Below are 26385 nucleotides of genomic sequence, written 5' to 3'. Positions count from 1 at the left end.
AATTTCATCAAGTGTAACCACGAAAAGGATTTGCAAACAAACCACCTGTAGGACGGTAACGGGAAGGGGAAGGACATAAGAATTGAGGAATAATTTATGATAACAGAATCAACATACAGCCCTACCCCGTGACTGTTTTTCATTAATGAGCAGTCTGTGAACAGTTGAAGTCAGACTTTGAATTGTATGTGTGTGTCTGTGTGTATTTATTTTTTTGTAGCAGTTTCTTTGAAAAAAAAAGAAAAATAAAGTATGTCTGTGTTTTTCCTCCCTTTTCTCATTTGATTCAGTGTGGAGTTGAAAACATCAGAAGAGCTGAGTCTCTTAATGGAAATCCATTGTTCTCTAAGGTATCTACAGTGTTACAACCGTTTTAGTAGAACATACCAGAGAGTAATCCTCTGAGAAACTCTTGCAGAATATTGGTTTTTCTCACATATTAGAACATTTGGAGTTCCAATTAATTACAAAAATAAAATCGAATTCCTTATCTGCTCAGTCTTTTTTCCTTCAGATAGCCCCAATTTTCTGATTTCTACCCACCTATAACTATGTCTGATTTAAAACCTGCTTTCCAGAGAAAAGGCCTAGTGGGTGGGGTAAGAGGTTTTCATTTCCTGAAATCTCTGTTTTAACTTTCTCTAAGCTGAGGATTCTCAGGAAAGGAAGATGCTGTAGAATTTGGTTCAAAGGGCTCACCACTCGGATGAAAAGAAACCCCAAGCCAGAGTGCTGACCTGGGCAGCTGGAGGAGGGGGCATGGCAGACGAACAGACCCTGTGCTTCTCATGCCTCTTTGCCTCTTGTCTGTCTTCCAGGCCCTGGCCGACTTGGTGCATTCGCACATCCAGTCAAACGAGCTGTGTTCCAAGCAGCTGACCCTGAGCTGTCCGCTCTGTGTCAATCCTGTCTGCAGGGAGACTAAATCCTTCTTCACCAGCCAGCAGCTGTGACCCCACTGGTGGACCCTGTGGCATTAGGCAAATGCCCAACCTCCAGATACCTCCGATGTGGAGAGGATGTTATTAGAGATCAAGGAAGGAAGTCATCCTTCCTTGATATATATACAGCCTTTGGGTACAAATTGTGTGATTTCTTGAGGATTGGACTCTATTGATGGATTTCTACTTTTGTATAACTATACAGTAAGCATTTGTATTTTCTCTCTCTAGGTATGTTACTAGTTTGGAATGTCCACTAGGACCTTTAATAAATGAGTTAAAAATGTATCTTATTAGACACACCTATTTTAAATACAGATTTTGGCTTTATTGCCCAAAAGCCTCCTGAAAGGGTACAGAGAGTCTCCTCTGTGGGCTGGCAGTGTGAATGAGATCTGTTTAGTCTTGTGCATATAGTTGCTGTTTTTTAAATGAACATAGTTGAGTATTTGAAGTGAATTTGAAAAAGAAATGTTACTTAATCTTTCCCTAAGCCCATGGGTTACAGAGTGCTATGGAGGCAATTTGGTTACCTGCAATGGCTGCTGTTGCCAGCGAGGCTACCATTCATTGGTCATCTTGGTATTTGTGTATTAATCTCACTTTCCTCAGTGTAAAAAGGAATCAAGTACAGATTTCAGAAGTGCTCTGAGATTCCCCATACACCCAAGGCTAATAAACGTGTGCCAGTACAGTGTTCATGATACGTGCCTTGGTGGGAGTCTGTGGTGCCACAGGGAAGGGGCTCCCACTGCTTCTGGTCTCCAAGGACAGTGCTGCTGGAAAGGCTAACAATGAGCTTCACCCTGGAGCTCCTCCCGGGACGTTGCAAGCCTTTCCATCCAGCATCTTCTCTTAGTTGAATGCCTTCTTTCTACACATTTGTTTTCAGAATTATTTTATAAGGTCGACAATCCTTCACTTGAATTCTTTCTTAATTTACAATTTTTTATTATAAAAATTTATAGCCATACAATGGGACACGTGAAGAATACAGAAAAGTAACCACTTTAATGAAATAACTATTATCATAATATTGTATTTCATGCTAGTCCTTTCCTGTAGATATTTTTAATGCCATTGTCACCTTGGATTTGTGAGTGAAAAGTGTTTCTAAAAGTATAGAAATAATATCAGATCAGAATCTGATCTATATTTGTATTTAAATGGATTAAAAGATCCCTGGTGGTTCCAGGAAGAATTTGTAAAGATCACTTTCTCTTTCTTCCAAACCCTGAAACTTTGTTCTTCAAAAGAGCATTTTTTTAAAGCCAGTTTATAAACTGGAAGTATTAGGAGATTCATAAATCTTCTATATTGAGAATTGGCTGTGTTAATAAATATTACAACATCATTAAGGTTTTAACTAAGTTTGATTCATGCTGTCTGTTAAATCAAAACTGATCTAAATCAAAATTATTCAGTGTGAGGAGCTTTTTTAATACAGGAAAAGAAACATGCCATCCACTTGAGTTAATAGTTTTCCCACATTGATGACAGCCCTCTTGAGTAGCGTCTACGTTTTTAAAATTTCAAATTGGCTTTTCTATTAGTAGATTGTGTTTCTAGAGAAAGATACAAGGCATAGGTAATTGTTTAGGATTTTCCTCTAGCCTTTTCCATTACCTTTTTGGGGATTAGGTTCACAGTAGACTTTGAGTGACCATCCCACCATGAGGTGAATTCTCTGGGTTAGTGGTGTGGTGCTGGAAGGAAGGTTATTTTTGGAGCTACTCTCTCTCCTTAAGGAAACTTCCCAAGGGTCTGCTTCAATTCTTCAATGAAAAAATAGACGTGAAAAAATATCTTTATGGAGATGATGCAGAAAACTCCAATTCAGGAGCCCTTGCGAATATATCTGAAGCAATTATTTGCTAAGGAAACCTGAATTGATAGTGCTGTGCTGTCTGGACTAATGTCTTTGATGCTGAGTTGGGACCAGACCAGCTTTTATAGCAACAGGCAAAGAGGGATTTATTGAGATCGCTGCTCATGGCATTTGTTATTGTAAGAAGTGTTGCCTTTGATTGTTACTAACCATGGATGGGTAATGGTCATACACTAGGCTAGCGTTTGGTAGGACAACATCTTTTTAGAGCTTTGAGAATTGTCATCCTGTTGGTCAACTTTGAAATACAAATGTTTGCCCTGGTAATTAGCAGTGAACTACTGGCAGTTTCTTCAAGCTGTGTATGTACAGATCTGGCTTTTAATTGATGAATCGACTTCTACAGAAACTTTTGCAAGGACAGTGTTGATAAGGCAGTTTAGCTTGCCAGGGTGATGACAAAGCCCAGGTCCCTGCATGTACAGTGCTTTTCTAAAGAATATGCATTCTTGAACTACTTTTTTAAAAATCAAAATAAATTTTTACACTCAAAATTTGCTTCATATCAGGAGAAATGAACTCATTGTGTGTCTGTGTGGTTTTTTTGTTTGTTTGTTTGTTTTAAGATGGAGTCTTGGTATGTCACCCATGCTGGAGTGCAGTGGTGCAATCTCATCTCACTGCCACCTCCACCTCCTGGGTTCAAGTGATCCTCCCACCTCAGCCTCCCAAGTAGCTGGGACTATAGGAGTGCACCACCACGCCGGGCTACGTTTTTATATTGTTTGTAGAGATGGGGTTTTGCCATGTTGTCCAGGCTGGTCTTGAACTCCTGGGCTCAAGGGATTCTCCTGCCTCAGTCTCCCAAAGTGCTGGGATTACAAGGATGAGCCTCTGCACCTGGCCCTGAACTCATTATTAAAAGCCCTTTAAATGTGAGGCTGGGTGCAGTGCCTTACATGTGTAATCCCAATACTTTGGGAGGCTGAGGTTGGAGGATTGCTTGATCCCAAGAGTTCAAGACCAGACCCTGACTCTACAAAAAATAAAGTAAAAATTAACTGGGTGTAGTGGCACATGCCTGTAGTTCCAGCTACTTGGGAGGCTGAGTTGGTAGGATTGCTTGAGCCCAGCAGTTTGAGGTTGCAGTGAGGTGTGATTGCACCACTGCACTCCAGCCTGGGTGACAGAGGAAGACCCTGTCCCAAAATTTAAAAAAAAAAAAAAAAAAAAGAAATACTGGAGACTGGGTCATTTATAAAGGAAAGAGGTTTAATCGACTCAGTTCGGCATGTCTGAGGAAGCCTCAGGAAATTTATAGTCATGGCAGAAGGGGAAGCAGATGTCTTACATGGCAGCAGGTGAGAGCTTAAGATCTTGTGAGAACTCACATGAACAGCATGGGGGGAACTGTCTCCATGTTTCCATCTCCTTCCACCAGGTCCCTCCCTCAACACGTGGGGATTATGGGGATTACAATTTGAGATGAGATTTGGGTGGGGACACAGAGCCAAACCATATCATTCCACCCTGGCCACTCCCAAATCTTATATCCTTTTTACATTTCAAAACCAATCATGCCTTCCCAAGAGTGCCCTAGAGTCTTAACTCATTCCAGCATTAACCCAGAAGTCCAAGTTCAAAGTCCCATCTGAGACAAGTCAAGTCCCTTCTGCGTGTGAGCCTGTAAAATTAAAAGTAAGTTAGTTACTTCCAAGACACAATGGGAGTACAGACATTGGTAAATGTTCCCATTCCCAATGGGTGAAATTGGCCAAAATACAGGGGCTACAGGCCCCATGTGCTACTGCACTCCCCTGTGCAAGTCTCAAACCTGGCAGGGCACTCCTTAAATTTTTTTTTTTTTTAAGATGAGTCTTGCTCTGTTGCCCAGGCTGGAGTGCAGTGTGATCTCGGGTCACTGCAAGCTCCGCCTCCCGGGTTCAAAGGATCATTCTGCCTCAGCCTCCTGAGTAGCTGGGATTACAGGCGCCCGCCACCACACCCGGCTAATTTTTGTATTTTTAGTAGAGATGGGGTTTCACCATCTTGGTCAGGTTGGTCTCTAACTCCTGACCTCGTGATCCACCCGCCTTGGCCTCCCAAAGTGTTGGGATTACAGGTGTGAGCCACCGCCCCCGGCCTACTCATTAAAGTTACAGAATAATCTTTGACTCTATGTCTCACCTCCAGCTCACGCTGATGCAAGAGGTGGGCTAATCTTTCTCATAACTTGGGTATTTAATTCAAGAAACCCTAACTTAAGGCATGTAAAAGAGATCCTTTGCTCAATCTGATGCCATTGTGTTTATCCAAAGTGTATTATCATTACCCACAAAGGGTGAGAGAGTAGGCTGCAATCATACCCCAAGTGGAGTGAGCAGCAAGACCTGCCCCTGCTCAGAGTGTAGGTGATCGAGGGCGCCTGCTTTCCTAGGGGCTCTGCCGTATGAGCTCCTCTCGATGCGGCAAAGGACCACCTTGCACAACCACAGCGGGAAGGCAGAATTTAAAGCTGGCAGCTGTAAGAAAGCGAACGTCTGTGTGTGCGCACGGGGGTGCGTGAAGGCGCAGGTGCATCAGCCAGGAACCTCCAGTTTGCCTCGTAACCTTCTCACCTCACCTGAAACCCCTTCTGCCAGAATCCTGAAGGTGGTCCAGGAACGTGGCTCCCAACGTTAGGTGGAAATGGGAAATTTGTTGAGATGTCACAAGCTGGAATAAGAAAATTCCGAGCTCACTCGGAAATGAATGCCCTAAATTAAGATTATTCAGCTTCTCAGTTGTTAATAGCAAAATGGAGACCTGAGCGTGGATAACTTTTGGTATCTGTGGGGAATCCTGGAACCAATCCCCACCGATATAGAAGGACAACTGTCCACAGTACTTGAACGTATTATTAACTGTATTCATTATGTATGTTAGATGCCCAGAACATATTTATCCTGCATATCTAAACGTTTGATCATTTTACAAACCTTTTTTTTTTTTGCCAATTTTATCCAGCTAGACACTTGTGCAATATGGCTATTATCTGATCTTTGCCTTAAATGTTGTGCTTCTCTTCCATATGCACGTATTTTGCAAAATATAAAGTGTGTAGAGCTATATAGCACTGAGCCAAGTGGTGGGTACCTGCGGGTGCTTCAGAGAAGTAAACTGATGCTGCTAATATTTGTTGAATGGCGCGAACATGATGAGCAATAGCAGGTGGTGCCCTTCAGCCAGACCATTGCTCCATGCGTGTGATGCCTCTTGCCAAACAGTAGTTCTGGGAGGTGGTTGCCTCTAGAGAACACATTCCTAATATCCTGGGGTCCCATGAGAGAAAGAAATGCTTTTGCTTTTGATGTGGGACTCGTATTAAGCCTTTCTTCAGGGAAAAGGCAGTGAAAAATGCACCCTGTGATAATCAGTTTCTTACAACATGCTGTGATAGTACCGGCTTCATTGTTTTTAGCTGGAATCATTAGCTTCCATTTTTAGAGTAACAGCTATTGGCTAAATTAGGCTACCGTAGGCCATTAAGATGGATGTTGGAATTAAAAACATTTTTGGAAAAAAGCCTGCTTTGAGCCTTTGTTAGAAGCCCTTGGGCAGAGATCTGGGTCCTGTTTCTGATTTCTTGTGAGCCTTCACTCTGACAGTTTTGTTTCCAGAAACACACTCTTAGCCTGCTCCTGAAATGGGAACAGACAGGCCAACTTCCCCTCTCCAGTCTCCCCTGCGGGTCAAAGCTTTACTTTCCTGTCATGTTAAGAAAGAATAGATTTAACCTCGAGAATCCATGGAGTATTCTGTATTCTGTATTCTTACCTTTTCCTTATTTTAAAAAAGTGTACATATGGCATGGAATTGATTGCACAGGCACATGACATGTTGACTTGTGAACCCATTGTTAAAATTTCAAGTTAACAATCATTAAAATAATAACTTTCAAATTAAGTTATGTTAAAAACAAAGGTAACATTCAACATTCATTGCTTTCTAATTATTTCACCCTATTTTTTGTTGTTGATTATTTAGACTTAGGAAAGTGATGGGAAAAACGTTAATAACGCAATACATAATTGTTTCTGCAACCATTACCTTGTGATATTCACAAACACTTGAACACTTGAATAGTCTTCCATTATTTGAAAACTATTATTCAATTCATCCAAGTGAAGTATTGGCATACAAAGAAGTTGTTTCATATTTGCATTGCTCATTAATGTAAACAAAACGTCAATATGTGTGAACTATGCTTGTTGATCAATTGCAACCACAGGTTGGTTGCAGATAAAAGAGCTTGGTAAAAATCAACAAAAGCATTCTCTGAGGATGAATTGGCTATATGGAAGTTATAGGAAGGCATATTGTGTATTTTATTATTATTTGTAAATTGTGTGTTCCACATCTTTTAGATAAGTAAAATTTATAGTAAACGTACTCTCACACAAACATATATGCATAGATTGTTTTTCAGATTGCTGGTTAGTCACCATTTACCAGCACACTGCTGCCTAAAAGGGAACTTTTCTGGGATGATGGAAATGATATCTATGGATTGCATACTTGTATTGTTCTCCACATTCATGATATAGAGAGGGAGCTCTCTCTATAATCACTGCCTATTTGGAACAAAAGTTACTTATGCCACAGTGACTAGGGGCATAAGTCTTTTTAGTAAGATTCCATTTGTCTTCACCAAAAACCCATGGGCCTGTAGTACTAACAGAATCCATGGAAAGTGATTCCCAATCCAAGTTCCAGCCAGAGGGCTAAAAGGGACAAAATCTTTCCGATGACATAGGTCTGTCTGAAAAGTCCACTTTTTACTTGTCATCTCATCCAGCCCTGGAAACTTGTCACAGGGGAAGACCAACACAGCAGTGGGGAAGCACCCACTTCAGGGGAGCATGAATTGCTCATTCTCAAGATTAGGCAGTGGGGAACCAAGTGGTCTCTGGGAGGGCTACACCTTACATCGTCCATGACTACACTGGAGAGAATGAGATGGAACACTGTGTGCAGAGCTGTAGAGCTCCAGCTGGTCCCTGAAGGCAGCCCACCTTTTCACTAACACTGGTGAGACCCTCTCACCAACGTGTCCCCATCATACTCTAGAGCCTTGGGTTGCACGGTCCTGTTTTTTCCTGAAGCAAAGCGATCTTTTCCCCAAGCTACGCTCCGCAGACAAGCAGCTTCTTTTATTTGTATCTTTCTCCTGTCAATTGCATGAGAGAAAAGAAAAACTGTGTCAAATAGTGAATTCTAACCCCTTCCTATGCCTCAGAGCTTGATGCAAATAAAGACAGCTACTCTAAGGAGCCACTTCACCTTTTTGTGTCCCCCAAGCCTCTCCCTGGGCCTCTTCTGAACTCCTGGTTCACTCTGTTTCTGCGATGCTTTCTCCTGTTTCCAGTTGCGGTGTTATCCTTTGCTGCAATCCCTTGATCCTCAGGACCTAGGAATATCTTCCAGGTTTTATGCCTGATCCCTTCTGAATCCCCCAAAGGCCAAGTACCGAGCCGAGCCATGGTGGCATCCAGCAGCAAAGGCTAGCCTGGCTTTACCTTCCTAAGAGCTGAATGTCTCTCCAGGAGCATGATCAGACATCTCATTGCAGCTGTAAAACATGAGGTAGCATTTTGAGGGTATGTGGCTGCTTGGTTACATTCCCTTCTCAAAAAAACTTAAATGGGTTTCCCTAGACTGAGGATATGCACAGCCAAATGCTCCTGCCTGCATTAGAGCCATCTGGACCAAATTATCTCCTGATCATGTTTCACTTCCAGCTGAGTCGTCCTCAAGTGCAGCGTAGAGACTGTTCATGAAGCACCAGTGAAGGCGGCCCAACGACTGGGAAACCGGAGGACAGGGGCAAACATGTTATCTAGCCTTTCGGCTCAGGGAAGTCTGACTTCGGGGCAAGACTGGGTTGTCTGACACAGACGTAGGCACCGCCGTGGTGAGCAGGACATTCTTCTGTCTGTGCTCAGAGCTTGGCTGTCTGTTTCAACCACTGTTTGGGTCCATCAAGTTTAGAAACAAAAGAAGTGTACTAGGTGGGCTTTCTTTGACTCTGGGGGAAACATAGCAAAAGGAAACAAACTTAAGTGACCTCAAGGAGGGATGGAGAGTGGGTAGATTGGCAAGGTTTGTAAATATATAAACAGGTTTCTGAATAATATGTTATTTTAAAACAACATTCACGGCCTGCTTAGTCTGTGCAGCTGTAGTCCTGCTTAATTAAAGCAGGGGTTTGGGCCGGGCGCAGTGGCTCAAGCCTGTTATCCCAGCACTTTGGGAGGCCGAGACGGGCGGATCACGAGGTCAGGAGATCGAGACCATCCTGGCTAACACGGTGAAACCCCGTCTCTACTAAAAATACAAGAAAATTAGCTGGGCGAGGTGGCGGGCGCCTGTAGTCCCAGCTACTTGGGAGGCTGAGGCCGGAGAATGGCGTGAACCCGGGAGGCGGAACTTGCAGTGAGCCGAGATCGCGCCACTGCACTCCAGCCTGGGGCACAGAGCAAGACTCCGTCTCAAAAAAAAAAAAAAAAAAAAAAGCAGGGGTTTGGAGGGATTGACCTTCATTTGAATGTATGAATTTTTCTTTCTGAGACTGCATCCAGTGGTGTGCTGATCGATGTTTAATCACAGGCTCTCTGGGAGAAAAGAGAACCCTAATTTGTAGCATTTGCTGATTTCCATGGTGTAAATACTACCATTGCCGCTGGCTCCAGGCTACCAACATGACATTACTGATCACAGAGTTGGGAAGAGTTGCTAAAGATTGGCTTTCCTGAGCCAGCACGAGCCAGTGGCTGCACATTGCTGACTCTATTCCTTGTCAGAGGTCTCACTCACTATGTACTCTGGAATGTTCCCCCACCTTGCTCCCTTCCTGTCCTGAACAGAGCGGAATCCTGCAGAACCTAAGAAGTAATGGGAGCATGGGGAGTCCAAGGAGTGATAAGGCAGATTATTTTCACGGCAGTTGGAGCACCGCGACAATGGACATTGGGAGCCTGGAGTAGACACCCTGTGGACCACAGCCAAGGGCAGCCTCTCTTCAGAGAGGCCTGAATGTGCCTGCCTGTGGGTCCCAGGATGGAGTGCAGTGGTGCCATGATAATTCACTGCAGCCTCGAACTCTTGGGCTCCCCCTGCTTGTTTCCTGAGTTGCTGGGACTACAGGTCCATGCCACCACACCAGGGTAATTTTTATTTTATTTTATTTTTTGTAGAGATGGGGTCTCTCTCTATTACCCAGGCTGGTCTTGAACTCCTGGCCTCAAGTGATCCTCCTGTCTCTGTCTCCCAAAGTGCTGGATTACAGGTATGAGTCACTGCACCCAGCCTTTTAATTATTTTTTGTATGTTTAAAAATCTTTAGCATTATAAGACATCCGCTCTGCCCACCCAAAAAGATGGTGTGAGAATAACCTGAAACAACATGTAAAACCAGAGTGTAGACTAGAAAGGGCTTTGTATCTGTAATGGGCTATTATTCATTAACATCTATGACTATTTGGACATAGTACCTAGGTCATAATTTTAAAATATATTTTTCTTACTAAAAGGTATTTCAAAATGTAGAAAGTAAGATACGTAAAAAGGGGAAATTACCTATTATCTTATGACACTTTGATGAAACTAACCCCACATATTTTATGCATACTTTCAAATTATAAAAATACTCATATGTTTCTTCTATACTCTGTATTGCTCACTTAACATCTCATGGATATGTCTTATTTGTCATGACATATTACTAAACAATGGTTTTGACAAATATCCTTGTAGACAAAATCTTCGGGCATATCCTTGATCATTTCCATAGGAAGAGTTCTTGGAAGTGGGTTGTCTGAATCAAAGGATATTCTTGCAGATTTTTTTTAAAGGATGAAATGAGAGCACATATGTAATGTGTTTAGTACAGTGCAGTGCCTGAGATATGTGTGTGTGCATGAGTGTATGTATGTGTGTTAAAGGCCCAATAAATGGTAGTGATTATGAACTTGTATTAATTTGGTTAGCACACTTTTGCTGTATTGTTCTTAGTGGTGTTACAGTTTTTTTCTGGGGGTAGTATGAAGAGAGTGTGATGGCAGGAATCTAGGGGATCAGTTCTCTTGTCCTGTTTTGTTTTTGTTTTTTGAGACAGGGTCTTGCTCTGTCACTCAGGCTGGAATGCAGTGGCATAATCCTGGCTCTCTGCAGCCTTGACCTCCTGGGCTCAAGTGATCCTTCTGCCTCAGCTTCCCAAGTAGCTGGGTATATAAGTCTGTTCTCACACTGCTATAAAGAACTACCTGAGACTGGGTAATTTATGAAGAAAAGAGGTTTAATTGACTTGCAGTTTCTGCAGGCTTAACAGGAAGCATGACTGGGAGACCTCAGAAAACTTACAGTCATGGTAGAAGGTGAAGGAGAAGCAAAGACCTTCACATGGCGGCAGGAGAGAGAGAGAACGAGGAGGGAAGTGCCACATGCTTTTAAAGCATCAGATCTTGTGAGGACTCACTACCATGAGAACACCAAGGTTAAATCTGCCCCCATTAACCAATTACCTTCCACAAGGCCTCTCCTCCAATTCTACACGAGATTTGGGTAGGGACATAAATCCAAACCATAGCTGGGACTATAGGTGCACCACCATGGCCAGCTAATTCTGTGTGTGTGTGTCTGTAGAGATAGTGTCTCCCTGTGTTGCCCAGGCTGGACTCAAACTCCTGGGCTCAAGAGATCCTCCCACCTCAGCTTCCCAAAGTGCTCGGATTACAAGTGTAAGCCACCACACCCGGCCTGTCCTGCTCTTTCTGTTCCTTGTTACCATTTACTTTTGGTCACTTGCTTTGATAGGGTTATAGGAAGAATGTATTGATGGGCATAGGAAGAAGAGACAGATGACAAAGCCATTTGTTCTTACTTATCAATAACTTTGCGAAGAGTCTGAGTGTTAAAAAAGTTGAGTTTCAGGTTAGAAGAACTTGGGGGATTATGTGTGAATTTTACTTACCCTTTGCGGGTCTACAGGTACCTCAGCATGGCCTGAGTGTGTCCTGAGTGCCCTCCTGTCCCCAGACAGCTCTCAGCAGGCTCCCAGAGGGCAGAGCCATCCATCAAAGCTGGGCAGGCCTCCAGCTCAGGTAACCACCGCACTTACACAATTGTCCCTTACGAAAAGGCTGCGGGGAATGTGTTCTTCCTGTTTCTACCTTCCTGAAGGTTTTCATGTCCATGCTAACCCACTGTGGGCCTGGGCCAAGGCCAAGTTGCCCATCAATATTTTAAAGTAGTGGTGTTATAAAATTTATGGAAGACGCACAAAGAACAATCCCCTGAAGTGACAAGCCCGCTGAGAAGGGATATTGGCTAAAAGGAGATCTCCCACTTTGAAACAGTGTGAGATCAAGTGCCCTAGCTGGTGAGGTCCTTTGTAGGCATAGGGCCTGGAGCTTGGGGGGAAATCTGACCTGGTTTCAAATCCCACCTACAACTGTTAATTTATTTGGTTATCTATTAACAGTCTCCTGGCAGCTTACCTTTATGTTTAAAATTAAGTGCTCGATTGATTATTTTCTAGAACAGTGATGGGATGTTGTTCTATACTTAAGCCAATCCATTAGTGGGCTCTCTCATTCCTGATCTCTTTTCCTTCCTTTCTTGGTACATTTTGTGTGTGTTTGTGTGTGTGTGTGTGTGTGTATATATCTGCGCACACGTGTGCGAGCTTGGGTGCATGTGTGTGCACCCGAAGTTTGTGGGAGTCAGAGGATGAAGAAAGAGTCTTTATTCTGAAATCAGAGGAGAGTGGGGCTTTTATATTTCTTCCAAACTGGATATTCACAAGGAGTTTTCAGCACCCGAGGAGAGGTAGTTATTTCTTAGCATGATTCATAAGGAGATGGAAGCAGTGTCTGACTCTCTTCCTTGTCAGAGGTCTTACTCACTATGGATTGGGGAATTTTATATTATGGGGATTTCATTGTATCAAAAATCTTAGCATAAGCTGCTATTTTTTGAACACCTCTACTTTCCTTTTATCTGCTGTGGAGGCATCTTCAAATATTTCCATATTTCCAGGATTTGCTTCCGAGGATTGAGACTCAATTACTTTTTTTAAAAAATTGGGTTTATTAAATATATTGACTAGATAGAAAAAATATGACGTATGTGAGGCAGAGCTCCTGACTCTCGTGCTTGGGCAGGTTCCTCGGTGTGCTTGGAACTTACCAGTTTCTTCAGCCTGGAGTGAAGCCAGGTGTGGCCTGAGGTGGCCTGAGCTCCCAAGCAGGTCATCTCTGGCCACCAGAACAGTGCTGTCTGGGCTCCTGAGTGCAGCATGAGCAAAGGAGGATCTGCCCTCTGTTTTACCGGGAAAATGTTTGAAAACACTGGAATCAAGTGTCAAGGATGACAATGAAAACATTCATGTCCCCAGTTCACAGCCTGAGAAGTAGTCTGTGCCATTCCTTTTTAAATCTGCCGCTTAGTTAGGGCTGATGCTCATTCCAGTATACAGATGAGAAAAGTAGGTATACATGGCTAGTTAGGAACAGTCAAGACTGAAGCAGATGTTCCTCCGTTCCCAGCCTGTAATAATGGCTACTTCCTTGCATGATCATGCCAGTGCAGAGTGCTGGCTTTTTACACAACATCTCTATTCATCTTTACAACAAAGCTGTGGGTAGATGTTACTATTCACATCCTCAAACTGGGCTTCTAGGATACAATGATCCAGGGAAGAAGCATTCAGGCCATCAGTGCTGAAGTGATGAAGCATCCTCATCTCCTTTCTGCCTGCTGGAATGTTCTGTCTCAGAGCCAGCAAGTCTCAATAAGGACGCCCAGCCACCTCTGCCTTTGTAGTCCTATAAGCCAAGGACCCACTGGGAACAAGCAGGCAGTCTGTACTACGGAACTTGCTTTACATAGAAATGTGTTTCTGAAAATGTCCATGGAAATGGAATGCATTAGTCTGTTTTCATACTGCTATAAAGAACTGCTTGAGACTGGGTAATTTATAAAGGAAAGAGGTTTAATTGACTCACAGTTCAGCATGCCTGGGGAGACCTCAGGAAACTTACAATCATGGCAGAAGGTGAAGGGGAAGCAAGGCACCTTCTTCAAAAGATGGCAGGAAGGAGAAGTGCTAAGTGAAGCGGAAAGAGCTCCTGACTCTCGTGCTTGGGCAGGTTCCTCGGTGTGCTTAGAACTTAGTTTCTGTAGCCTGGAGTGTAGCCAGGTGTCGCCTGAGGTGGCCTGAGTTCCCAAGCAGGTCATCTCCAGCCATTCACGTGATAGTAAATGAGAGCTCATTCACTATCACGAGAACAGCATGGGGGAAACTGCCCCCATGATTCAATTACCTTCACCTGGTCTCTCCCTTGACACATGGGGACTGTGGGGATTATGGGGATTACAATTCGAGATGAGATTTGGGTGGGGACCAAAGCCTAACCATATCATGGAAGTTTTAAAAATCTAATTGCATTGAACATATATTTGGGAGGGTTAGGGATCTATAAGAAACCTTCACCGAAGTAAAGAATCTTTCCCCAACACACACCTGACTTCGCCAATTTATCAATCTAGATATTTGACTCAGGCTAGAATATGTCTTGGCTCAATTGCCAAATCTTACTAAGAGTAAGGAACTGAGTTCCTCTGGGCAAAAGGCCTCCTGTTCTTAGAAGCTGGGTAATGGTAAAGAGCACAGCTGGGGCTGGGGCTGACTTACCAGGGGGTCATTCAACGCCCATTGTTACCAAAGTGTGGAGATTTCAGTTCTGCAGAACCTAATGCCTTGGCCTCAGAAGCCTCAGTACCCAACGACTCTCGTGCTACATGGGCCTACAAAGCTTGAACAAGAGATATTTATTCTTTCACAATGCTGGAGCCCAGGAAGCCTATAGTCAAGGCAACAGCAGGGCCAGGAAAGAACCTTCCTTGGGTCTTCCAGCTTCTTGTGGCTTCAGGCATACTTTGGCTTGTGACTGCATGGCTCCATCTCTGCCTCCATCTTCACATGGCCTTCTCTCCTGTGTCTGTGTCTTCTCCTCTTCTGATTTTTTTATTTTTATTATTATTTTTTTTTAATCATAGCTGACTGCAGCCTTGCACTCCTGGGCTCAAGCAGTCTTCCCACCTGGGCCTCCCAAGTAACTGGGATTACAGGTGTGAGCCACTCTGCCCAGCTCCTCTTCTGTTTCTTGTAACGATGCTTGTCATTTGGGTTAGTACTCACCTGGATAATCCAGATAATCTTTTCAAGATATACTTAAACTAATTGCATCTGCAAAGTTGTCTTCTCCAAAACAGGTCCCATTCAGAGGTTGTGGGGGTTAGGATGTGTTAGGATCTCTTAGGGGGGCACCATTAAACTCACTGCATGCCCCCTTCTTCCCTTCCCCTGAGACTGTTCCTGCTTAGGTTCTGTGGGCTCATCATCTTCTGCCTGTGAGGCTCCCTGCTGTGGCATACAGATGGGGTCTCAGGGCTGAGGTGGGTGCTGACAAGTACAGGCCTGGAATCAGACAAAGCCTGAGCCCAGTCACGGCTCCCATGTATCAGCTCTGAGATTTAAGCAAGTAACTGAACCTCCCAGGACTCTAGCGCCTCGTCTCTGACATGCGATAGTAACACCTACCCACAGTTTTGTTGTAGAGATGAACCAAGATGACGGGTAAGAAGCCAGTGCCATGGCCCAGTGTGCACTGGGGTAGCCATTAGTGTGCACTGGCACTGGAGGAACTTGCGCTTTGGTCCTGACTATGCCTAATTAGCCCTGTGACCTCTGGTGAGTGTCCCCTAGCCCCTGTCCAGAGCACGTGTGGAATGCGTAGAGGTCGAGATTAGGCAGGATAATTTCCTTGCTTTTCCGGCCACAATAGTCTTGGGCCAGAAAGACTCTGAGACCCTGGTTAATCTTATTTTTGAGCAGCTTAAGCAGCAGTCATATATATTCCTTAGACTGGGCTTCCAAAATTGCATGGAGAATTTTGCAGAACATTTCAACATCATATTTGCGGCTTAGGAATCATTTGGAAAATGGGGCTTCATCCACTGGGTTGCATTTTGCCTCTCCTGAGTAGGAAATAGGTTGTGAAATCCCCGAGTTAAAGAACGGGGGTAGAGGAGGAGCTGTTTAGTTCATTCTTTTGTGTCTAAGTAAGATGCCTTGGAAACAGAGACGTCATACCGTGTTAAATCTGACAGGATAGAGGTTATCCTGGCACCTGGGCAGGGCCTGTGCGGAGTATGCCCTCAGAAAGCACCAGGACCATTCAACTTTCAGAAATGGGAGCTCAAAGAGGTGAAGTGATTTGACCAAGGTCACACAGAGTTGGTCTTCCAATTCTAAGGCCAGGATTTTTTCTTTCTAGGGTTCTTTCTAGGATTCTTATTTCATCTGAAATTGCTTTGGGGTGCCACTGTTGAGGACACATTTTTATTAGACACAGTTGTGCTACTGTTCAGATAGACTTAAAAATATATTCATAGCCCCCAGAGACATTATAATCTGGTGCAAAGTTAAAAAGAAAGGAGGAACCTGGATGAGATAGAGCAGAGATTCTTCCAGATGCAACATCCATGATGAAGATCTAGATGCACCTACACAATTTTTCAGTTTCACTGTAGAAGACACAAAGGCCGGGCACGGTGGCTCATGCCTGTAATCCCAGCACTTTAGGAGACTGAGGCAAGAGGGTCATTTCAAACCAGGAGTTCGAGACTAGCCTGGGCAACAAAGTAAGACCTCATTTCTACAAAAGTTAAAAAGAATAGCTGAAAGTGGTGGCATGCACCTGTGGTCCCAGCTACTTGGGAGGCTGAGGCAGGAGGACTATGTGAGCCCAGGAGGTCAGGGCTGCAGTGAGCCGTGATTGTGCCACTACACTCCAGCCTAAGTGGCACCGTGAGATCTTGTCTAAAAAACAAACAAAAAGGCTGGGCCCAGTGACTCACGCCTGTAATCCCAGCACTTTGGGAGGCCAAGGCGGGCGGATCACGAGGTCTGGAGGTCGAGACCATCCTGGCTAACAAGGTGAAACCCCGTCTGTACTAAAACATACAAAAAATTCGCCAGACTTGGTGGCAGGTGCCTGTAGTCCCAGCTACTCAGGAGGCTGAGGCAGGAGAATGGTGTGAACCCGGGAGGCGGAGCTTGCAGTGAGCCGAGATTGCGCCACTGCACTTCCAGCCTGGGCAGTGGAGCCAGACTCCATCTCAAAAACAAACAAACAAACAACAACAACAAACAAAAAAAAAAAAAAAGGAAAAGAAGACACGTTTTAATTGCAAACCCAATCGTCATTTAAAAGGGGATCTCTTTTTCACTCTCCACGGAACATTTTCTACTACAGACGTACTTGGCAGACTTCTCAAGATCAGTGTGTTATCTAGACATCTAGAAACACACTTCAATATTTCTTCTTTAAAAAACCAAAACTTCAATAGTCATGAAAAACAGGAGCACCTCCTGCTCCGCTCTCTAACTATTTGAACAGTATTTCTCATCAATTCAGAAATTAGTCTGGCCTTTGCCCTGGGGACATGTGTGCCAGGTATTAAGGACCGTTGAGGGACAATCTGTGTCATAGGGAAGGTGGCATCTGTTCTACAGGATGTAGCCTTCTTTGTGGGGCCAGTCTTTTACCTATATGACAAGTCCTCATCTTCCATGTCTGGCTTTCTGCCCTATGGACTTTCTGCCTGTCTCTGAGGATGGTTCTGGTGGCCAAGGAGGAAGCTCTTGGCCTTCAGTTGCTCTCCCACGTCTGTCCATGGTAGACTTGGCACAGAGCAAACCTTTGGAATGGAAAATGCTGGATTTCCCTATGGTGCTGTGGTATTGACCAGCGCGTGTGTGAGTGTGTGTTTGTGTATAGACAGGGGGTGAGAGGAAGGGAGGAAACAAATGTATAAATCACATCTTGCAAATCCTTCCATTCTTAGCCAGCTGTAAACTCATGTCTTTGCTTTTCTCAAGCTTTGATTTATGTGTTGGGATCATGGGGTTTGTGTCCCTTCTTCTGGCTGTAAGTTTGGATTTAGCAGGGTGCTCCGTAAAAATGTTATGTGATTTGCATGCTCCGGGCTGATTGAGTTGCATTCTTTATAGGATCGTTTTTTAGATGGATGGTCTCTGTGGGCCTCCATTCTTTTGTTTTCTGGGGTTCAAAGGTCACATCAAAAACCTCCCGGCCTGCTGCCCGATGTGACCTTTGAACTCTAAAGGGCACAAGATCATCAGGCCATAAAATAAGGCACAAACACTAAAGGTGTCATTCTGATTGTCCTCAAAGGACAGGAGTTTAAGGCTTGGACACATGATTCAGGGTAGAGGAAATACTGAGAGAGCAAAATTCAGGGAGCATCAAACAACGAAATCTCAAACCATAGCCAGGAAGGATGTAAAAACACCTCTGGGGCTGGACACTGGGATAATTGCTAACAATGTCAGCCATATGTTTCTACAGTGATTTCTGGTAAGACAGCCCCAGAAAGCTCAACCATGCAGACTGCTGGGCTATTTTTTTCATTGCATCACCACCAGTGGGTCCCTGTTACTGTACACTGCCTGCCCTGGCCCACGTAAGGCCAGCAGGAGGGCATTGGGAGGGCCTACATGCTGGCACAGCGGAGTTCACACTCACAGGAAGGACATCAGGGCAAGGCTGAAATCCGAGAGCTGCGACCTGGTGGTTTGGAAGGAAGAGCTCTATCTTTGCTGTTGGTTTTTTAAAAGGGGAAGAAGCACTGGCTTGGAGTCAAACCTCCGAAGAGTATGTCATTGGGAAGGGGAAGATCTCTTTGGATAATGATAAAGGTCTCCTTGTGGCCGGCTCGAATTTCAGGGCCAGTCAAAACAAACATGCAAGGGAAATGCAGCGGAGCCCTACAGGGCCCAGCTTGGAAATTGCAGATACATAAATCTGAACCAGATAAATTAGCCAGAATATTCTAAAACCATAAATGAACTTCTACTGATTTATGCAGAGGTTTCCAAGGTGTTTCGAAAATGTGTGTGAGGAGCATTTACACTCCCTAGTGGCATGGAAAATATTTCACAGCAGCAGGAAGCAGCAAAGCAAGTGTGGCGGAAAGCCCACAGCTGCAAATAACCTGCCGTCCTGGAGAAAGCTCATACTCAGGATGGGGTGTGTGCGGGGGGTCATCCTTAGAGAGACAGCAGGGTTCACTCCCCATTGCACAGAGGGGGAAACCAAGCCCCAAGTCGGGATGATTCAGACACATCTGTCCCCGGATGTTATTCTCATGCCCAAACCAAGTGAAGGGAAGGGATATTTTAAAAGAAGTGGATGTGTAGAAATTTGAGCTTCCACAAAGGGCAGGAGAAAGGGACACTCCTGACCTGAAACTCAGACCTGAGGCTGTGGGTTTGAAGGCTTAGCAGTGCCAGATGGATGCTCAGGAATTGCAGGCCGAATAATTGCAGCTGAGGAATAAGGGGTCCAGATAGGGAGATAAAGAGAGGGAGAATGGGAGGGTGAAGGGATCCGCTGAGGGAAAGAAGAAGAGACTCAGAGGGAAGACAGCTCACGGGGTGGCTAGCTCCTCTAGAGCTGGGGAGGGATTTGTGATTATGGAAATAGAGGAAAGACATTTTCTTTGGAGTGACTGGGTTTTATTTTATTTTACTTTTAGAGACAGGGTCTCGCTCTGTTGCCCAGGCTGAAGTGCAGCAGAGCTACCATGACTCGCTATGACCTTGACCTCCTGGGCTGAAGCAATCCTCCCACCTCAGCCTCCCAAATAGGTGAGACTCCAGTTGTGCACTACCACACTCAGCTAAGTTTTGCATTTTTATTTTTTGTAGAGACAGGGTTTCACTATGTTGCCCAGGCTGGTCTCGAACTCCTGGCCTCAAGCGGTCCCCCCCATCCTGATCTCCCAAAGTGCTATGATTACAGGTGTGAGCCACCACGCCCAGCCATGACTGGGTTTTATTCTTAGTCTAGGCCCTCAGTATTTAGGCTTAGCTTGTGGGAAGAGTGAGCAGTGAGGGCTGAGCTCTTCTCCATCTCCATCTCCCTAGAGCAGCTATTTTGAAGAAGGGTTACAGTTTGACTGTGAGTGGATCTGGGTTCCAGTGTTTGAGGCACCATGTCTTTGAAAGGTGGCGTCTGTGCAGGGGTGAGTCCAGGTCTCCTGTCTCCCCTAGTTACCCAATCACCCCCTTTGTCTCCTGACACCTGCTTTCTGAGCGGTTAGAGGACCTCACCTGGGTCCTTATCTATGCTTGGACTTGGGCCACCATTATTAGTTCAAGCCTCTGAATTTCTCTGGTTTGCTTGAGTGATAAAAAATTCACTCTGTGGGGAAAGAGGGGGACAGAGCCCGAGGCTGAGGCTGAGAATGCCTTCTGATGGGACCTGTTCTGCACACCAAGTGTGGAGGATGGCTGTCCTTCAAGCACCTACAGAGCTGGTTACCCTGGGCCATGGGCCTGTTTGAAACTCACCTTTCCTCACAAGACCAGGTTAAATACCCCGACCTTCAGGAAGTCTTCCTGGACTAGCCCAGCCCAGAGGAATCTTTCCTTTCTGATCACATGGAGTGCCATTCTTCCAGTGTGTATCATGCTTGGTTTAGTAATGTTAATCCAGTAGACTGTACATGTGCGTACATATTTTTATGTGTACATATCTACATCAACATCTAAAGCCCTCTCCAGCTGGACTAAAGGCTCCTCCAGGCCAGGAACCTTGTCTTTCCTCTTATTCATCTCTCTTTCTAAAAATATTTCTTGGTTAATTGATGTGTTGACTTCTTGGGTGCACTGCACATGTTCTTTTGATGGACGTTCATTTTATCAGAAGTTGAGCAGGAGACCATTGATTTAACATGCTCCCCTTGGGCGAGGCACAGTGGCTCACACTTGTAATCCTAGCACCTCGGGAAGCTGATATGGTTTGACTGTGTCCCCACCAAATCTCAGCTTGAATTGTATCTCCCAGAATTCCCACATGTTGTGGGGGAGATAATTGAATCATGGGGCTGGTCTTTCCCGTACTATTCTCGTGATAGTGAATATGTCTCATGAGATCTGATGGGTTTATCAGGGGTTTTCACTTTTGCTTCCTACTCATTTTCTCTTGCCACCACCATGTAAGAAGTGCCTTTTGCCTCCCGCCATGATTCTGAGGCCTCCCCAGCCATGTGGAACTGTAAGTCCAATTAAACCTCTTTTTCTTCCCAGTCTTGGGTATGTCTTTATCAGCAGTGTGAAAACGGACAAATACAGAGGCTGAGGCTGGAGGATGGCTTTCAGGCCAGGAGTGTGAGACCAGCCTGGGCAACGTATTGCGACCATGTCTCAAAAAAAAGATTAAAAAAAAAAAAGTTAGCCAGATATGGTGGCTTGAACCTGTAGTCCTAGCTACTCAGGAGGCTGAGGCAGGAGCACTGCTTAGCCCCAGGAGTTGGAGGCTGCAATGAGCTGAGGAGGTGCCACTGCACTCCAGCCTGGGTGACAGAGTGAGGCCCCCGTCTTAAAAAAGGAAAATGCTCCCTCTGGTAGGAAGTAGAATTATAGTTATCAGAGGCTGGGAAGGGTTTGTGTGTATGTAGGGGAGGACGGGATGAAGAGAGAGTGGTTAATGGGTACAAATGTGCAGTTAGATAGAAGGAATAATTTCTTTTTTTTGAGACGGAGTCTCGGAGTCTGGCTCTGTCTCCCAGGCTGGAGTGCAGTGGCGCCATCTCGGCTCACTGCAAACTCCGCCTCCCGGGTTCATGCCATTCTCCTGCCTTAGCCTCCCAAGTAGCTGGGACTACAGGCACCTGCCACCACGCCCAGCTAATTTTTTGTATTTTTAGTAGAGCCAGAGTTTCACTGTGTTAGCCAGGATGGTCTTGATCTCCTAACCTCATGATCCGCCCACCTCGGCCTCCCAAAGTGCTGGGATTATAGGCATGAGCCACCACGCCCAGCCAGAAGGAATAATTTCTAATGTGCAATAGCAGAGTAGGGTAACTGTAATGAATAACAATGAATTGTATATTTCAAAATAGCTAAAGGAGCAGACTTGAAATGTTCCCAACACATAGAAACCATAAGTGCTCAAGGTGATGGAGAGTCTAAATATCCCGACTTGATCATTACACATTCTACACATGCAACAAAGATCACATGCACCCCGTGCATATGCACAAATGTCATGTGTCAATTTAAAGCATGCCCCCTCCCTGTTGCTGTGCTCCGTGAGTCTCTGTGTGTGTGGGATATCCACACCCATCACAGCATAGTCCTGTGTCACTTCTACATAACAAGAAGGGCCAGGGCCAGAGGTGGTACTCCTGGAGGGGGGACGCAGGCCCAGAACAGTTCACTTTTGTGGGTGTGAGGAGTGAGTCAGGCTTGGGACAGGAACGCGGACACGTGGGCCCCACCCTCAGAGATTCCAATTGAAGTGGTCTGAATTGGGACTCTGGCCTCAGTATTTCTTAAAAACTCCCAATGACTCCAATGTGCACCCAGGGTTGGAGATCGCAGATACATATACAGTGAAGTCAGACTGTCTCCTGGCTCCTGTGTTTACCTGCTGCTGTACCCCTCAGCACAGGTCTACTGGTCTCTGAATCACAATCCCAAATTAGTGGGAGAGGAAATCTGATTGGCTGAGCTTGGGACCACGTGTCCCTCTTGATCCAATTAGCCATGCCAGGGGGATGGGCGATGAACTATACAGCTGATCCGCCACTGAGGAACCCACCATTACATCTGGGCTGTATTTCCCACAAATGGGAAGGTCGTGGCTGGGCAGACATCCCCAAAGGTGACTGGCACAGCTGGTGCCATATGCTATGAAACTCTTGTTTGTTTTGAAGTCTGTGAAGTCTTTAAGGGCAGACATCATTTTCTGAAACCCTATGTATTAATCACGTTTTCGTTTTCTGTATTTTAGGATGCTTTGACATCTTGGGGCCCTGTGGACCCAGGAAGGGACTGCCCTTCCCAGGGTTGGCTATTTCCTACAGGCAGCAAACAACTTGCCTGCAAGATGCCTTCAATATGCAAACCAACTCATCCCAAGTCCGTTCCCCAAACTGGCTCCTTTCATCAGGCTTAGGAAACCCTAGACATCATCCTCCTGCCCAAAGTCACCCTAGGGCCAGATACCATTCAACTAGGGACCACCCTGATAGCGCAGAGCCTGCTGAAGTTATTCAGCCTATCCAATCTTAAACTTGCTCAGTGGCTTGCCCTGCCTTACCTGTTCCTTCCCTTGAGAACCACAAATGAAGAAAAAACTTGGCCCATGCTTTTCCCTCACTCCTGCCTCCTGACCCAATCTGGTGCCTCCCTGTGTGGCTCTGAATGGTGTGACATGGTATGTCCCCTTCTCTTGGGAACCGTAAGTAACAAACGATCTTTTCAGTGGTGGTCATCTCCTAATCTGCTGGCCTTACCATATGATATTGTTTGAATATTTGTCCCCTTCAAATCTCCTGTTGAAATGTAATCCCCAGGGTTGGAGGTGGAGCCTGGTGGAGGTGTTTGCTCATGAGGGTGGACCCTTCATGAACGGCTTAGTGCCATCCCCTTGGTGACTAGTGAGTTCTAGCTCTGAATTTATGTGAGATCTGGTTGTTTAAAACAGTGTGGTACCTCCCCACTCGTTCTCTTGCTGCTGCTCTCACCCTGTGAGATGCCTGCTCTCTCTTTACCTTCTGCCATGAGTGGAAGCTTCCTGAGGCCATCACCAGAAGCAGGCACTATGTACCATGATTCCTGTACTGTCTGCAGAACCGTGAGCCAATGAAACCTCTTTTCTTTATAACTTACCCAGCACCGTTTTTTTTTTTTTTTTTTTTTTATAGTAATACAAGAACAGCCTAACACATCATCCCTGAATAAGAATAACCTCTTGGGTATGTTTTTAAAAATCCCAGCATCTGGCACAGTACCTGTTACATAGAAGGCAAGTGATAAATACTTGCTGAATTAAATATATGAATAAATGGATGGATGGATGGATGGATGGATGGATGGATGGATGGATAGACAGATGGACAGATGGATGGACAGATGGGTGGGTGGATGGATGGATGGATGAGAAGGCCCTTGAGAGTTTAGAGGGGGCATGGTATGAAGTTATATGCCTGATCCAGCCCTGGGTGATGGATGCCTAGACCTGTCCACCCATGTTTCTTCCTCTGTCTTAGGAACCACAGGCAATTACAGCGGGATAACCAAATGGAGAGGCCAGGTGACTCCCTGAAAAACAGCAATCAGACCAAGACCTGCAGAAGAAAGGGTGTGGATTCAGTATCCCAGCTCTTGAGGGCACTGTGTTTATAGGTGGAAATGATGAATGGATGTGCACTGACATTTATGTCACTGTGCTGGGACTTGCTCTCTCTTCTGCTCACAGTCTCTCTATATAGGATAAAAGATTCTGAGCACCAAAGAATTGTCCCATCTAGTCAAACTGGGGGAAACTGACAAACTCCATCTTGGTTCATTAGACCCATGGATGAATTATGGGATGTAGAGGGAAACCGTGCCTGGTGCACACTTAATGAACCCAGGGGCTCCAGTGATGGATGGATGGATGGAAGTGAACATTCATCTACTCTCACTTGCTCCGATGATGTCATTTTTAACCAACAGTGAACTTCACCCAGAAACCAACCCGGACACAGAGCAGAGAGACGGCGGGTGAGAGTGCCTCAGGAGGAATGTTAACCAGATTCCAGAAGCCTGCCAGTCAGTCCTGCTGTGAGTTCATTTAAATGCTCAGTTTAGCTCTTGAATTAAAACAAGACAGGGCTAAAACTTTAATCAATCCGGTTCAGCTGCCACACTCAGGCACGAGCAGAGAATAAAATGAAGGTCACAGGAGAAGTCCAGGAGAGAGAATCTGACAGTCTGTGCAGATGAATGAGGTTATGGCAAATGGCCTTTGAGATGAAAGGGAGGCCCAGGCCGGCAGTTCATTTAGAATAGGAGTGGCCATCTGTCAATAGCTGGGGCCGGATTCCAGATCCTTGCTCTTCTGGAGCATGCAGGGGTGTGTTGGTGTGCATGCGTGTGTGTGTGTGTGTGTGTGTGTGCGCGCGCGCGCGTGCTCACCTACCAGAGTGGAGAAATAGGTAAGAAGCTACTAAAAGGAAAAACTCCTCTTCCATGTTCACCTAGTTAGAGATTTATCTTGCTTAGCAACTAACTTCAATGGAGGGTTCTTTTCTTGTCTTTTCTTCTTTTTTTGTCTTGTCTTTTCTTCTTTTCTTTTCTTGTCTTGTCTTTTCTCTTTTCTTTTCCCTCCCTCCCTCCCTCTGTCCTTCCCTCCCTTCCTCCCTCCCTTCTTTCCTTCTTCCTTCCTTCTTTCCTTTCTTTTCTTTTTTTCTTTTTTTTTTTAGAGTCAGGATCTTACTCTATTGCCCAGGCTGGGGTGCAGTGGTGCAGTCACGGCTCACCGCAGCTTCAACCTTCTGGACTCGAGTGATTCTCCCACCTCAGCCTCCCCAGACGTGGAGACCACAGGTATGTGCTGCCACACCTGGCTATTTTTTCTTTTTTTGGTGGAGAAGGGGTCTTGCTATATTGCCCAGGCTAGTCTCATACTCCTGGCCTCAAGTGATCCTCCTGCCTCGACCTCCCAAAGTGTTGGGATTGCAAGCATTAGCCACCATGCCTGGCCTTAATTCATATTTCAATGTACATGTTACTTCTTCACAGAATCAGTTGACTTCAGCCTGAATTCCTGAGCTCAAGGAAGGTGTGGGGATTTTGAAACTGGTGCACATACATGATGGTGGGCCAAGCCAGCAGTAGTGTGGCCTTCAGTAGGAGCAAGGATGCTAGAACCCTAATTATTAGGGTTCTCTTGAGGGACAGAACTAATAGGATATATGCATATATGAAAGGGAGTTTATTAAGGAGAATTGACTCACAGGATCACATGGTAAAGTCCCACGATAGACCATCTGCAAGTTGAGGAGCCAGGAAGCCAGTGATGGATCAGTCTGAGTCCCCAAACCTCAAAAGTAGGGAAGCTAATGGTGCAGCCTTCAGTCTGTAACCAAAGACCCGAGAGCCCCTGGCAAACTACTGGTGTAAGTCCAATAATCCAAAAGCTGAAGAACTTGGAGTGTGATGTCTGGGGACAAAAAGCATCCAGTACAGGAGAAACATGAAGGCTGGAAGACTCAGAAAATCTACTCTTCCATCTTCTTCTGCCGGCTTTAATCTAGCCTTGCTGGCAGCTGATTAGATGGTGCGCACTCAGACTGAGGGTGGGTCTGCCTTTCCCAGCCCACTGACTCAAAAGTTAATCTCCTTTGGCAACACCCTCACAGACATACCCAGGAACAGTAGTTTGCATCTCTCAATCCAATCAAGTTGACAATATTAACCATCACAGATGCAAAGCAGGGGAAAAAGGGAAGCCAGGGTCCCAAGACCAGCTTCTCCTCTGAACTGTGCTCAGCACCCTGCAAGCAAAGATACGTGGAAAGCCAACAGTCTGCTGTGGCTTAGAAAAGGCCCAGAGGTAGGCAGTGGAAAGTGGACATAGAGGCTAGTGGTGTGGAACCAGGAGGATGCAGTGGAGGCCTCGAGGACCATCAACCACATCCAAACACTGTCCC

At 45.3% G+C, this 26385-nt stretch overlaps 1 protein-coding gene and 1 long non-coding RNA gene across 4 annotated transcripts in view; both read left to right on the top strand.

Moving 5' to 3' along the window:
* The window catches only part of FECH (ferrochelatase), a 38644-nt gene extending 35296 nt beyond the window's left edge, over positions 1-3348 (top strand). For all 3 annotated transcript variants that reach the window (XM_003914411.5, XM_009192791.4, XM_009192790.4), the window contains 2 exons: positions 291-350; positions 819-3348. In XM_003914411.5, the coding sequence (XP_003914460.1) occupies positions 291-350; positions 819-953 (195 nt within the window). In that variant the 3' untranslated portion in view covers positions 954-3348. The remainder of the gene's footprint in view (positions 1-290; positions 351-818) is intronic.
* An 18289-nt stretch (positions 3349-21637) lies between these two features.
* Positions 21638-25203, top strand: LOC110741809. Its single transcript, XR_004180089.1, has 3 exons — positions 21638-24050; positions 24407-24514; positions 25156-25203. It is a non-coding gene; the product is annotated as an uncharacterized LOC110741809 (long non-coding RNA).
* Positions 25204-26385: the final 1182 nt, after the last annotated feature.

The sequence above is a fragment of the Papio anubis genome, chromosome 19 (assembly GCF_008728515.1).
Source record: "Papio anubis isolate 15944 chromosome 19, Panubis1.0, whole genome shotgun sequence".
Lineage (NCBI taxonomy): Eukaryota > Metazoa > Chordata > Mammalia > Primates > Cercopithecidae > Papio > Papio anubis.
The sequence above is the reverse complement of the archived record's forward strand: the minus strand, read 5'-3'. Positions and strand labels throughout refer to the sequence as shown.